This window comes from Triplophysa rosa, linkage group LG11 (assembly GCF_024868665.1).
Source record: "Triplophysa rosa linkage group LG11, Trosa_1v2, whole genome shotgun sequence".
NCBI classification, from domain to species: domain Eukaryota; kingdom Metazoa; phylum Chordata; class Actinopteri; order Cypriniformes; family Nemacheilidae; genus Triplophysa; species Triplophysa rosa.
The window spans coordinates 9,942,620-9,958,810 of NC_079900.1; the positions used below are offsets into that span (position 1 = coordinate 9,942,620).

General features: G+C 37.8%; 1 protein-coding gene across 1 annotated transcript; it reads left to right on the forward strand.

Moving 5' to 3' along the window:
- Positions 1 to 704: 704 nt before the first annotated feature.
- On the forward strand, positions 705 to 16,182 carry emp2 (epithelial membrane protein 2). Its single transcript, XM_057345160.1, has 5 exons — positions 705 to 852; positions 12,948 to 13,062; positions 13,580 to 13,676; positions 13,854 to 13,994; positions 14,226 to 16,182. The coding sequence occupies exons 2-5, from the start codon at positions 12,985 to 12,987 to the stop codon at positions 14,393 to 14,395; spliced, it is 486 nt and encodes a 161-aa protein (XP_057201143.1). The 5' UTR covers positions 705 to 852; positions 12,948 to 12,984; the 3' UTR covers positions 14,396 to 16,182.
- Positions 16,183 to 16,191: the final 9 nt, after the last annotated feature.

Here is a 16,191-nt window from a genome sequence, read left to right on the forward strand (position 1 = left end):
TAGATATGGAGTTATTTGGAAGTGTACAGAAGCAGCTGTTCTGCAGTGGAACAAAGCACAGGGGAGGTGACGGTGCTTTATGGCTGAAATGGGGGTGCAGTCGTTGGATTTAACTGTTTCCTTTGTGAGTAAATCTCCATGCTCTGTTCTTCCTGCTTCTGGCCTCATTCGCTGTTCCCGCCAAGAATAGGCTAAGACTTTCCTCTTTTTTTCCTTCAACACCACAGAGAACCACTACACATACACAGACCACAAACCAAATCTGTCACACTCTCCTACAAGAGCATGTGAGAATGAGAGGAAAAATAGATGCATCGCACCGAACAGTCCAACCCCACGAGACGCTCCTAAAATCACTCAGACACAGAGAATGCATTGACTTTCTCAACTTACACCACAATCTATACTTTTATCAGTAGGCTATGTGTGATCCCTGGGATCAAACCAATGACCTCTGCGTCATTCACGCAATGCGTAATAATTCGTTCCAGTTGAGCCACGTGAACATTTTAGTACAAGTGAAAAGGTTGTATATACTTCTTGAGTGTTAAACCTTATCCGAAAGGAAGCATTACACAAAGAATGTCGTACACACAGTCAACAACACCTAACGCGTCCAGATAAGTTTCCCTCCCCGTTCCCTCAGCACAGCCCGTGTTGAGTTGCAGACCACACCCAACTAGACTTCTGCCCCTTCAGGATTTTGGAGGGGAGGAGCGCGCACTTTTTCCTCATTTCACTACTACGTTATCTCGCCGTCACGTTCACGCTTACATCACCTCGTCGCAACATCTGGCCGCCGTTTCCAAACTTTAGGCTACAATATCTGACACTTCCGACTCATCTACCGCGGTAAGTGTGTATGATAACCAGTGACCTGTTTTTTACGTGCAAACCAGCTGTTAAGAGCGCAAAACTTGTTATTTCACATCTGTGGATAGAGTAGCTGTGTTGATTTTTGCTGTCTGTGGCTTTAGCTATGAGTTTGAGAAGTTAGATGCTTATAAGTCAAGAGGATAGAGAGTTTGTAAAGAAAGGGGCGTTGGCGGTGCGTGTGTGCTCGGCGCGCCGCTGATGCGTTTTTACTGATGCTTCAATGATGAATCACTAACCTAGTATTATTAGTGTTTACTTGTGAATAGAGCTTTGGTAAAAGTAATGCCGTTTTAAAGATTGAATTTTAACAATGAAAGACGTACAGTATGTATTGTATTAGAGACGTTTGTATTTAAAACGTGTTTAATGTGCGGTAAAGTTTGAAGTGATACTAACTTTGTCTCGCGTATCGCCCCCTGGTGACAGCATTACATCTCTTACAGTGTGTTTATACGCTTTCACCTTTTGTTACCTTATTATTAGATAATGTTTAAATAGTTTATTTCTGAGTACATACAATGCAAACCATTATTTAAAAATTGAGTTACCATGTTTTTGCCTTTTTACCACAGTAACTATATAAATATCACGTATAAAGTAAATATTATGTTTACTAGTGAGACAATGGTATTGTAATTACTGTGGTTTTACTACAAACACAAATAATCAAATAAAAAGAACACTTCAAATAGATGAAAAACTATGGATAATTGTTAAACAATGGATATATTTATTAAATGACATTTCAATAGTAAAACATTTTTTCAAACAACATCACATAACTGTCCAGTCACAATAAATAAGAAGAAACTGCTAATAACTTAGAAATCACATGATCAACGTTAAATAAAATGCATGTTATGAAACATTTACAATGTTATGACGTTTTGTGGTTTACTGTAAAAGACCTAGCATTGTCCCTGAGGTGGCCATACGACATGTTTTGCATGTTTGATTAATTTTGCATGTCAAACATATTTGTTTTCATTCAGTTCAGGGTGTGTATGTGAGAGAGATAGGCAGTGGTGGCATGTTCCCCCCGTTGCTCATGGGACTGTTTTTGGGGGTGGGGTGTGTTTGTGTGTTTAGAGGTGGACCAGTTTTCACAGGACTAGATTTCCAGACGCTGGTCTGCCCAGTCAGTGCCACAATTCAAACCTTCCCATCAAAGACAGATACGTGCACAAACATTCTTACCTTTCCCTTTGCTCTATAGCACAGTATGATATACTGTATAGTCTGGCCACCATGAAAACTCACATCCACAGATACTGTATGTCAAACATTTATCATCCTACACCAGTGTTGGGTGTAACTAGTTACGAAGTAACTAGTTACTGTAATTTAATTACTTTCCCTTTGAAAAGGTATAGTAAAGGATTACTCTTATTTTTTCTGTAATTTAATTACAGTTACTTCTGATGTAATTGAACTAAATACTGTGTAATATATTCAATAGTGGAATTGACATCAAGTCTCCCTTTAAAATTTATGCTTTAATATATCCTTCGCACGTTTGTATACTTTGGTCAGTTAATAAGAACAACTTATGTAGTTTTATATTATTTATTTGAATGAATTAAAAGAGCCGTTTCATGTCTATCCTTGAATCAATTCTAATCAAGGTTGATATAGGATATAGAAAGTAATTAGTATTAAGTAATTAAATACTTTTTGGAGAGAGTAATTTGTACAGTAATCTAATTACACTATTGAATTATTGAACTAATTAATTACTTTTTCAGAGTAACTTACCCAACACTGTCCTACACACAGTGTGCAATGTATTGTCGATTCTTTTTATACTACAAGTCTTTTTTCCTTCTGTTGTGATTCTGTGTTTTTCATAGATGACTTGAGCGAAGTGATGACTTCTTTTCCCTCCATTAATTTTCCATTCTGCAAGAGTGAGAGTCACTTTTCCAGTCTTTTATTGACTAAATTGTTTCCAACCCTGATTTTTTCTCTCAGTTTTGTTTCGAGTCAGTGATTGATCTAACAGATCTGATACCATTCATAAATTTGCTGTTTGCAGGGGTTTCCAGTGGATGGGCAACAGGTTGTTTTGCGGATGGGCAGTTTCATTAGAATCTATGCTGTCAGTGGATCAGGAAGTGCCTCTCCCTTTGGCCAGGCTTAAGCTCTGTCTGGACCTTTTGTGTTTTTTTATTATACATTACAGCGAGCTCAATTTTATACTTTAATATGGTCATGAACTCTCATGAAGTGATCATTTAGCGGTTAATATCACATCACTGGAGTGTTGCCAGCAACATTATGCTGTGAAATGAGATGAGAAATAAGGCAATCCAATGCTAAATGTTTTGTTTGACTTGAGGCTTTGCTGTCGTTGTTTTCACCGATTACGGAAAGCAAAACAATAAAACTCATTTATCTTCAATGAGAGGCGGAATCGAGGGTCAATGGTGTGTCGGAGACAAAGTGCCCTGGAAAACGAGTGAACTTTAAAGCCAGTCAGAGCCTGCGAATCTGGGACACTAAGATTTGTTTGCATGTTTTGGGGCAGGGCTCAGTATCAAGACAATGAATTGCACATGTCTAGCTGTGGACTTCGGTAGCCAAATCTGCTCAGGGCTGAAATTTCTGAAGCTTAAAGCCCTGTTAGCGTATGAAAAACCAGGTCTTACCAGAGACCCAGACTAACTTCAAACACAAAAACAACTTGCGGGCTTAGCAATAAACACGCATACACATTCCATACTAAATACAAGAGGGGGAAAGAAAACAGGGGGAGGGTCTTCTCTCCAGACATCCACTTAAAGGCAAAAGAGGGATTTGTGTCTCAAATGCACACGCCTTACGGCGTCATTTTACTAGCACGTTTTTTTGACCCGTGAGCTTCATTTACATAGCCGTTGGAGAATCAGAGGATGGAGAGAGGCTCTTCAATTTTTATTTTGGGATGAATGTCCCGTTAATGTTACAAATTTACCTACTGTATATGAACAATTATTTAGAAATTGTATAGATTCGTAAATATTTTTGTTTATGATTATTTTTGTACATTCTTATACTTGTTTGTTTTCAGTTCTAAATCTGATTTTGAATTTTTCCATGTTATTTAAGATTTTTGGACTTTTCAATGTTGAAACCAAAGCACACTTTAGCACACTTGAAGGGGTAGTTCACCCAAAACTAAAAAAATCTGTTGTCATCAATTCATCCTAGTGCCATTTAAAACCTGTGTTTTTTTCTGTAGAACACAAAAGAAGATATTTTGAGAAATGTCTCTGTGGTTTTGTGTCCATATTATGCAAATCAATGGGGGCCAATGCTGTTTGGTTTCCAAAATCCTTCAAAATATCTTCTTTTGTGTTCTGCAGAAGAAAGAAAGTCAAACAGGTTAGGACTGACATGAATATGAGTAAATGATAGAATTTTCAGAACTATCCCTTCAAGGTTTAAAGCCCCAAACCTGGAATCCTGCTGTTAAGTACATTGGAAGCAAATTCGAGAAGAACAAGCGTCCTCTCTTCATCTTCTGATCAAAGGAACTTGTGAGGTTTTGGATGAATTAAACGCATCAGTCTTGGTACCCGGCGAGAGGGACTGTGTGGATACGGCTGCGGGGGTTTGCCTGCGTGTCTGTTGACAGCTCCATGTGGGAGCTGTTACTTAATCTCACGGCGTGTCATCTGCGGTATGCGATGTGAAAACAGGGCCTGGAGCACCTGAACATCAGAGCTCTGCGGTAGAGCTACAGCGAACCCTGAGATGGAAGCCAATCACACCCAGCGCAGACTTTCAGCCCAGCAGGCCTGGCCGAGGGCAGAGTGGGACCCCACCGAGTGTGAATGAGGACCCTCCTGAGATCAGTTGCAGCCGGAACACACATGCCTTGCCAAAATACAATCCCTTAATGAAATTAAAAGCAGCCTGTTGTGCCAAAACTGCCCAGTAGTGTGTTGAAATAACTGCAGGACCTCAGGGTTGTGAAATGGAGATCCATAAGGTTTAGTACGAGCAGCAGAGTGTACAACACTTTACGTGTCATTCTCTCTGGGAGTTTGTTGTTTTTCTCATTTTTTGTCAGTTTTTCTCGTGTCCAAGTACTCTGCTGGGTGGAGTTTATTTTGCTTTGTAGACTATATTACAAACAAAGCTTAGCTTTGTTCTGTACATTAAACCCTTGTTTCTGGACGCATGCCGATGCACCGATTCCGGCTTTTGTGTTTTCTCTAAAAACAAGCCTTGCGTTCACATTGTCGTTCACGAGCATGTATGATGAGGCAGAAGCTGAGCAGTGGGCAAAAGATTATCAGAGATGTCAGCATTTGTCTGTCTGTATATCTAAATTTCTGTCTGTCTGTTAGTCTGACTTATGACTTTCTGTCTGTTTTTCTGAATGTGTTGAACACATTGTGTTCTGTCTGTTTTTTGTGTGTTTGTCTGTCTGATTATCTGTCTGTGCAGTATGTGCGTATCACTTTCTGTATGTTTGTCTGTCTGCCGGTCTGTTTTCCTGTTTGTCTTTCTGTCTCTTTTGTCTGTCTGTTTTTCTGTATTTAACTGTATGTATTTCTAACTTTCTTTCTGTCTGTATTTCTTTCTCTCTCTTTATCATTATGAATGTCTGTCTGTCTTACCTTCTATAAATTTGTTTTCTGTCTGTCTGTTTTTCTCTCTGTTTGTTTGTCTGTCTGTCTGTCTGTCTAATATTTTGTCTGTGTGTTTGTGTGTCTGTAATATTTAGTCTTTCTGTGTCTAATATTTTGTCTGCGTTTTTGTCTGTCTGTTTATTATTTTGTCACTGTGCTGTGCTTGTCTGTTTATTATTTTGTCACTGTGCTGTGCTTGTGTGTTTATTATTTTGTCACTGTGCTTGTCTGTTTATTATTTTGTCACTGTGCTGTGCTTGTCTGTTTATTATTTGTGACCCTGGATCACAAAACCAGTCTTAAGTAGCACGGGAACATTTTTAGTAAAAGTCAAAAATACATTATCGATTTTTCTTTTATGCCAAAAATCATTAGGATATTAAGTAAAGATCATGTTCCATGAAGATATTTTGTAAATTTCCTACCTTAAATATATAAAAACTTTATTTTTGTGAGTGGATGGTCTGCCACAGTGCCCCTGATTAACAACTTCAAAGGCAATTTTCTCAATATTTTGATTTTTTTGCGCTCTCAGATTCCAGAGATTTAAACGGTTGTATCTCAGCCAGATATTGTCCTATTCTAACAACTCATATATCTATAGAAAGTTTATTTATTCAGCTTTCAGATTATGTAAAAATCTCAATTTCGAAAAATTTACCCATAAGACTGGTTTTGTTGTCCAGGGTCACATTTTGTCTCTGTGTTTGTCAGCCTGTCTGTCTGTCTGTCTGTTTATTATTATGTCTCTGTGTGTGTGTGTGTGTGTGTGTGTGTGCGTGTGTGTGTGTGTGTGTGTGTGTGTGTGTTTGTCTGTCTGTCTAATATTATGTCTGCATGTTTGTCTGTCTGTTTATTATTTTGTCCTGGTGTTTGTCTATCTGTATTATTTTGTCTGTCTGTTTGTCTAATATTATATCTGCGTGTGTTTTTCTCTGTCTGTCTAATATTGTGTTTGTTTGTTTTAAGATGAGAGTTTTATACTCTTAGACTAGTGCTAGATTAGCCAAAATAGATGTACATTTTTGTAGGTAGGATTAGGGATGTATACATTTTTTGTGAATGACCTTTGAATTCTGCAATCTTCAAATGAACTGTATAGTTAAAACTCCCCTCTTAGCCAGTAATAGAGAAAGTATGGTCTTGCATCACAAGAAAGAACCACAGAAAATACTACAAAGAAGTCTTTACTTGTTTGCTTGATGGTTTAAAATGAGTCTTGTACTGATTTGTAACGCACCCCACAGATTACAGATCTAGGCTACAGATTACACAAAATACGCTGTACAGCAGCGCTTATCACAAATTTGATGCCTTTGTGTGTTTACTTGCATGATTTACTACATGATTGTTAAGAAATCATGTAGGCTACATGAGACCCAGCAGGCGCATTTTCAGCTGCTTGTGCTTAATTTTAGTTTTATTGAGCAAGAATGGGGCTGCTTTTAATTTATGACTGTGTTTGAAAACAAACTCCTGCCCCTGATAGGATAAACATGGAAATGAATGTGCAATATGTGAGAGCTTCAGTGAAAATGAGTCAGTAAAAAGGCATTGATCTTAATTAGATCGGTTTTATAGCTTAAAGAAAGGCTCACACTTCCCAGGAGATGAAGATTTTGTTTATCCGTGGCTGTTAACCTTCACGGCGTCACAGCTGTTTCGGAGAACTGTTCTTTTAAAGCTCCTTTCCTTTCATCCTCACAGTAAAAAAGGAGCAAAATGAAGGGCATACAGAGAGGAGAACTCCGTGCCTCATCATTTCCTCCTACTTCTGACCCATTGCACGTTTTTCTTCCCTTTTATCTGTATTCTTTCAGATCTCAAAGTCAGAGTTGGTCTCTGGACGAAAAAACCCATGAACGCCTTGGGTCGACATTTGAAACCGTGAGCGCTGTCAAATTTATGTTAAAACATTGCCTCTCGTATCCCTCGTTTACTTTGAGGTTTTCCCTCTTGCTCAACACTGTCAGGGTGGTTAAGGTCAGGTTAGGTCACACTGAGCGGTATAACGTGTCTTTCAGTCATCATTTTATCATGATTTAATCCTTTGAAATGATCTTTTATCCTCAGCCAGCTAGACTTTTAGCATCGAGATACTTCAGAATGCTGGAGAAGTTGTTTTTTCTCAAGCAGTGAGGACATCACCCACCTCTGGAACCCTGAACCTTGAGTGAGGGATTTCTGAAAAACACCACTAACCTGATCTCACAGGAATTTTTAACTATTTTACGAGGTGGCTAATTTGTATGATTTCGTACAAAGTGAATTGTACAAAAACGTACAAATACTAGAAATCATACCGAAGCCCCACTTCTAAACCAAACCATCATTGATGTGAAAGCAAATGACACTAAAACATATGAATGAAGTCCTACAAATTTATAGGAAATAGCTACCTCGTAAAATTATGTTGAAGCCACATATACTGTAATTGAAAATCACTTTATCCTTTGGTTTTACCTTAATATACTGTATATTTCCTATATATAGATCTGTATATATGAGATAGATTATTGAGGTAAATAGAGATAATAAGAGAGGCAAATATATATATCCTATATCTATATATAGGATGCCATATATATATATATTTTTTTAAATCCTACTGTATATATAGACATATGGTTATATAGGTCAAATATTTACCTCTATTTTACTACCATAAACACTCTAACAATTTTTTTGTTTTACGGTGTTTTATGTTTGTTTAAAAGTAGAGTATCCTATTTGTTACATTAGATAAAAATGTCAAGCTACATTGTAAAAAAATTAATTAACGCCCCAAAACCTTGGCTTCCTCAGCCAGCTAGACTTTTATGCTGGTGACTGCACACTTGACCATCCTTACTCTTGACAAAACAGCGTTTTGAAACATCATAACACAGGCACACGTGCACTGGATTTGCAGGTTGGTACTGGAGCTTTCCGTCTCATCTCAGTCATTTGTTCCATGACTCCACTTTCTGTTTTCAGCAGTGGACGACTTGGAAGCCTGCTGGAGACTGCGGCTTTTTTATGAAAAAATGACATTAAAGTGAAACTCAAGTCAGCATTTTCCACCAAGCATAGAGGAACTGCTGGAGCTGTTCATACACACATAGACAAGGATTTCTACTCGCAGAAATAAGTAGACATGGCTTATCTGCTACCCTTTAAAGCGCTGACTCCAATTAATTACTAATTTACTAATGATGGTTGGGAAGTACAGGGGTGTTATGACTGCTGTTATGAAGCCACAGGATTGGGGAGACAAACCCCACAGCCTAACGCTGCCTGTTTCCAAGATAAACGCTCATAACCTATACCAACTTCAATGGTGCCTTAACCCCCGACTCCATTATGAGACTGAAATAAAAAATCTGGATTTTTCTCACGCAGCTGTAGTCCAGATGTATGTGATTTGTGTCACAGAAGATTGATTGATCTATCTTTTCAAACTGATACAGCACGAGTGATACCATGTGCCCGGTAAACAGTTTAATAATAGGTACATAGCAAAGGTTATTAGGTTAAGGCTGAGTAAATCAACAGTGAAGCTTGTAAGGGGAAAAGGGACAATAATATTACTTGATTGATGTATTTGGGAGGAATTAGGTTTTGAGAAATAAAGATTTGGTGTGTAAATGATGGGGGGGAATTTCTCTGCTAACTGTGCGTTCACACCGACATCAAGCGACTTGATATCATTCATTTCAATGGAGAGCTGGCTACAGGAAGTGGGCGTGTCTAGCGACGTGACAAAGTTGAGAGTTGCTCAACTTTATGCAAATGATGAGCGACTTTCAGGAGCGACTACCAATAGGAGTAAAGCAGCGGAGCTCACGTCATCCGTCTCCCGTCAATTACAGTAGGGTTTGTTTATAGCTGGTACTAGAGCTACCATATCTAGGAATGCCTTCAAATGACCTCGTAGCAAGAGACTAGCGACAGAGTCGCTGGCGGTGCGTACGCACAGTCAGCCTTTGCTTCTGGGTGTGAAAAACTTTCTTCTCTTGGAAAAGACACAAAATTGTTGTCTAAATGTATTTTCCTGCTTTAGATAATCTCCCCATCAAGCTCATTTCATGCTTGCTGTTGGTCACGGTGAACTTCTACAGTAGACCTTTTGTTCCTCAATAGGCCTGGGGGGTCTTTGCCAGACGATATTGCTTCTGTGTAGCCAACATCCAATTTTCAGTATGTTTTACAACCACATGTGTTTTGTGTATGGCGGGTCTTTGTCAAGTCAAAGGACTTCATTTTTCCTTGTTCTTCTCAATGGCCCGTCATTCATTGGTGACAAACAACAAAACAGTAGCTGTAGTGTTTCGGAGTTTTCTCTCTGTTAAATTCCACATTTTGTGCAATTATGGGTTTTGGCAAATTAACCAAAGGCACCACCCAGAAACTCTTGAGAACGTACATTGAACTGATTCGGGGTCATTGGGTGCCGGTTAACAACATTCTTTAAAATATCTTCGTTTGTGTTCTGCGGAAGCAAGAAAGTCATACAAGTTTGAAATGACAAGAGGGTGAGTAAATGATGACAGATTTTTCACTTTAGATGACTTGTTTCTTGAATGCGACTATCATCACCACCCTTTTAAAACAGGTTAAAATGCATTTTAGTTCTTTTCTCATACCCTTCCCCCTCCCGTCTATCAAAGGGATAGTCCCGCTCTAAAACTCACACCATTGGTTTAGCAAATGCTGCTGCTCAGTGTTTTGATAGCACCTCAGAGCCACAGTGTTTACGCTCTTCAGGGAAATGAACTCTCAAACGGTTTACCTAAAGCTGTATGAAACAACACACACTTCAGCTTGAACCTAATGTGTTTGATTTCCAATTTAAAGTTATTGCAGGTAACAATAATGTATTCATGGCATACTTGAGGAAAGTGTATCTTGTATTTTGGCATCAGGAACTTTCTCAAAATCATCATCTTAACACATTTTATGTGATTTTAGAAAAGGGGAGGGGCACAACATGCCCCTCCCCTTACAGCCCGCCACGCGCCTCAGTGCGACACAGGAAGGCAGATGCTGTGAAAATCAAGTCCACGTGTGGACAGACACCATGTTGGGACTAACCTTCCACTTAACACCTCACAGAGACTAATGTTGAGCCTGAGGGAAGATAGATCTCTTAAGAAATAGCCAACATTCTCAGTCTCTGTAGTTATTTTCATGTAAGTGCCTCTAAAAAGTTTAAATGGTTTTGTTTGTGAATATCACAGAGCAAAGAAACTATATGGACCAGCGTCATCCACCTGTAATGTGTTTCCCGTGTGTACTGAGGTTGGTTTCCTGTTAGGTGCTTCTGTCTTTCTCTTCAGGCTGAGCTCAGACCGTAACCCTCTATTCTGTCATCATCGTTCCCGCCTAAACTCTACATTGTTCAGATGCCACATCCTGTGTCCTACATTACATCTTAACTGCCCTTATTTGTCTAAACCACCATATGGGTCTCTCCTTTCTTTAGTAGCTATATTACAGAAATTTAAAACCAGTGTTATTTTACCTCTTTTAAGTGTCATCTTAGTTAACATGTATATCTTTTCATTTATATTTCACGTTTTCCTTCTGATGGTGTTTGTAGTTTCGTATGCACTTGCTGCACGGTGGTGATGGTGGAGTGGAGAGCATTCACATCCCACCTCATGGCAGTTTGAGATGACCTTAAAGTAATAGTCATAATTTATTCACCATCCTGTCATTTCAAACCTGTGTATGACATTCTTTCTTCGGCACAACACAAACTAAGACATTTTGAAGAAAGTTGGTAACCAAATTTAATAACATTAAACCCCATTGAGTTCTATTGTATGGACACAAAACCACTGAGGCATTACTCAAAATATCTTTTTTGGTGTTCTACAGAAAAAAAGAGTATATACAGATTTTGAATGACACACTCAAAAAAATGATTGTTGGATTTACATAAAAAAGTAGTGTCAAGTGGTTCCACGCAAATATGTTGAGTAGTTTCTACAATTAACAGTTTAGTTGTTAATTTAATGTAGTTGAAATTTAAGTAAAGTTGACAACTTTTTTGAGTAAATCCAAACCATTCAAATTGTACCAGCAATTTTGAGTTAATTGCACTCGATATTTATCCTTCTCAATGGTACTTTTTGTTGTCATACATAAATTATACACAGACTTACTGCATGTAAGTCAAAACACAATGAGCACATCAGATGAGAGGCATCTCAGTACTGGCATTAGCACAGTTAAAGCTCATTGAATGATGCAAAAGACATCAGGGGCGCGTTAACCTGTCACAGCCTAAGCACATGTACCACTCTTCTAAACAATGGTAACCCTAAAACTCTTTTAAACCTCAAAGATAAATGAACATTAAGCACAAACAAGTCTTTATCTTTACTGAAAAACACTTAAAATAACACTACATTTCGAAATTTACTGCCTAAATGCAGTCTTAGGCAAAGCATGCTGGGAACTGAAAATCCCCCTCAACCAGTCATGTTGAATTAACTTGTTTATATTAGGTAAACTCAACAATTTTGCGTTCTACTCAACAATATTAAGTTGACCAGTCAAACACTTGTTAAGTAAAGCTGACAGTACTACATTTTTTGTATAAATAACATAGTTAACTTACGTTAATGTAGTTACTTGCATTCATTATGTACTGTGAACAAGGATGGGTTAAGTAAAACTAACAACAGTGACAGTTCATTTTTTTGAGTGCATGAGGGTGAATAAATGATTTTTATTTTTAACTATGCTTTTAATAAACTGAGCCCAACGTCTTTATTTTTATTAAGGCACTTTCTGTGCTTGGTTGATGCTAGTGAGAGGAGTTTCTTTGTGTTGTGTTTATTATTATTGCTATAAAAATAGAAACACTTTTTTTCAGTTCAGTCAATAAGTCACTTCTCATTTCCAGTATAACCTCACACCCACTATATGAGGCTATTCATAAATTGCGTGGAGCCGGTCTGGTACAGGTTGAGATATATCGTCTTCCTGTATGTGGTCATACTGCAGTGAATCAGAAGGGATTTTATTAGAAGCCAACCTCAGAGGCACGCGTGTGACGTAGACAAAAGCTCACAGCATTTGTTGGCGAATCCCGAGTGAGCTCCGACGTTTTTAAACTCTTGCAGACAAATCCTCTCCTGAATGGAGCTTCAGACAGGAGCGTGGAGCGCAGGAAGTTTGTAGCATTATCAGGACTGGCAGAACAATGAAGTCAGCAGGGCTTTTTCTGAAATTCCTCCTGCCCCAGACTTGGTTTAGACTGGAAACAGAACTAGCCATGAAGAAAAATGGTTTCCATCCATTCCATGCAAATACATACGGTGTGAAACGGCTCAAAAATGGCACAAAAGAGTTTCATTATAATCATGTGTATGGAAAACGAATCACATTTCAGCCCTTCAATGTCACAGGAGTATTGTTTATTCAGGATGTCTATAATTTTCATTTTTCTTTCTTTTATAGATTCTCCTGCTTTTGATTTTCTGTTTCAACGCCAACCATGTTGATTATTTTGGCCTTCATCATCCTCTTCCATGTCGTTTCAGCAATATTACTCTTCATAGCAACCATCAGTAATGTAAGTGGAATGGTTTTTTTTGTTGTTGTTTCTTTGTCCTCCAAACAAACCCACATGCATAATCATTCTTTATAGAAACATTCCTTTTACATTTTAAATTGTTTTTGTTGTCCTTTCTACATTTTTTTATTTTTATATATGATTATGTAGTTGTTCCATATCCATATGCATTATACAGTGTTTAAGAGCCATCTGTATAGCCGAAGAAAAAATTAAGAGACAATATTATTTTCAGTGTTTTATAGAAAATAAAGTCAAAATAACGGAAAAGATGCTTTGTTTTTTCAGACCTCTAATACAGCAAAGAAAACAAGTTCATATTCACGTTTAAGCAATACAACAGTAATGTTTGTACATGTATTTAGGAAAAGTTCAAACATTATTGCTGATTTGAAATGAAAATTTGGAATGGTCTCATATTTTTTTACGTGGCTGTATGTTCATAAGTAAATATGATGATAAAAAGATAACTTAAAATGAGAAAGAAATTCAAACTCTTTTTTTCCATCTTTTCAAGGCATGGTGGGTTACAGATAAGTTCACCATGGATCTCTGGTACCACTGCAACACTACAGACTGTTATGATATACCACAAAGTGCAAGCAATGAAGCAGGTAAGATAAAACCTAAACTCCGACCTGTGATATGCTTCTGTTTATATGTATATCAGCGCACTGGATCATAAAAGTTTACCCCTAAAGCAACATAACAGAATATGTACATCTATATCCATTTCTGCTCACCGTATAAATACATTTCTACAAAGAATGTGTATTTTGTCTCTTCAACAGCTTATCTTCAGGCTGTGCAGGCCACTTTGGTACTGGCCACTATCTTGTGCTGTGTGGGCTTCTTCGCCTTTATCCTTCAGCTCTTCCGTCTGAAGCAAGGGGAGAGATTCGTCTTCACAGCGATCATTCAGCTCTTGTCCTGTGAGTATTCCGATCTTTTCGGCATGTGTATAGAAAAGTGTATTTGGAATTTCTCAACAGTTGTTTGTAGACCGTACTCCTAAAAAGTACAATATAGTCACAGTGTTGATAAACAAGAATTGAATTTTATGTACCATTTACAGCACAACCTGCTGTCGTAGGATTGTTATGTGACTGTAGCAGAATAAAACCGTTTATTTTCCTAAATTGTCCTTTTGTTCTCCTCTGCAGCGTTTTGTGTGATGACGGCTGCATCCATCTACACCGCAGAGCACTTAAACTTCAAGGACAAGGAGTTTGAGAAGGGGGACTATGGGTACTGCTTTGTCGTAGCCTGGGTCGCATTCCCCATGACGCTGCTTAGCGGCTTGATGTATCTAGTGCTAAGAAAACGCAAATAAAGCACAACACTCCACCTCACTAGCTGCCACCGGCTAAAGCCTTAGCGAAGAGACTTTATTTGTGATGACACTTGTTTTTTATATGTAGATTAAATACATGCCAAGTTAAAATAAGAAGTAGATAACTTTTAATATTAATCATTGCATACTGGAAACTTAATTAGATTTTTGTCATGTTAGCTTATGTAGTTTTAACATCGTTGTGTATAATTTTGTTCTGCCAGCCTCTTTGGCAAAAAATGTGCTGTGCTGTGATTTAGGAAAGAAAAATAGGGTGTAGAGAAAAGAAGACAAATGCGGCAGGTATCTGTAATGGCAAATATTTATAACGTGGAACCACTATAGGCTAGACAGCCTACCTGGCCTACAGGTATTCATAGAAAATGCATGAGGTGAAATTGGCCGTAGTACTATCGTCTGTTTCGCACTGCACTCGCAAGCGGCAGGTATTCATTTTGCTGACCATGTTAACAAATTACAGTGTGAGCAGCGTGGTGCCGCGTAGTACGTTGAGTTTTTTTACAGCTGAACTCGACAGAAAATATGTTGAAATGCATTATAAACGTATTCTTTGCAATGTAAGCTTTTGTGAAACAACAGAAAATAATGGAGGGAACTACGCACCCGGTTAAAAACATGTTTGTCAGGCTTGATGCAAGTTACACACAAACAGAACTTTCTGCTTTGTAACCTGATGCACTTTGTATTGAGTAAATGATGTCAGAACATTCGTTTTCGGATGAATTATCCTTTTAAATGTAATTCATTTCATTAAATTAGATTTTACAACTATCAAGTTTGTAGTAATTGTTCAGATTACTGTTTTTCATGTAGTCGCAGCAAAAACGAGGGTGTCATTTGTCTGCCTTTGTACTAGCGTACATTTCCACTGCCATATTTTAAGTGAAGGTTAAGGTGCGTGAGCATTTTACATAAATTCCTACGGAGGTCAATCCTCCTTGAAAGCTTGATGTTCATACAAACGTATTGAAAACGTATCAACACGCAGCTGCTTCACTTACATTATATGCTGCTAATGCCCGCGGTGTGAAACAGGCCTTAGCGAGAAGTAAACAACAATCCGGTGTGACGTTTCAGCGAGGAACAGCCTGATTGTGTCTGGATAAAAGTTATTAAACACAACATATGACATTTTATAGTGCTGCCAATTTGCTGAGCACTATATCATACTTGAAGCTGAACAAATTGTCAATATAAGTGGCACGATGTGTTCTGTTGTATAGTAATTTTGTAAAATAATAGTCTTTTAGCGTTAACTAATTATATATTGCATGTTTTATTTGTAACTTTTAGTTTGAAATCAATATTAACATGAATCTGTAGTTCTTTAGGCATTGTAGTTACTAAACTTGTTTGATTAGGGCATATAGGATTTATGGTAATGGTGTTGATGAAGGACACCAGCAGTTACACTTTTTCCCTGTTTGTATGTAATCTTTTCATCTGTAAAACTGCTATGGATAAAACAATGATCTAAAATAAGGCAAAAGTGAAATTAAGCTGTATTTATTAAGACTAACTGCATTGTCTGTTAATATTTTTGTAATGAAGTATTATTTCAACAGGCCTGAACGTGTTGCTTTATCGCTCGATAAGGTTTTAATGAATATTAGTGAAGGCTTTTATAATTGGAATGAAACTACAATGGCAGCTTTTGCTTTTTATTGTCTGCCGACTTGTTTGGGTGTGTTTTGTTTCCGGAGACTGATCCCCACCAAGGGCTCGATATTTTTTCTGTTTTAATCAAATAAATGTATTTTACATTAAAAATAGCT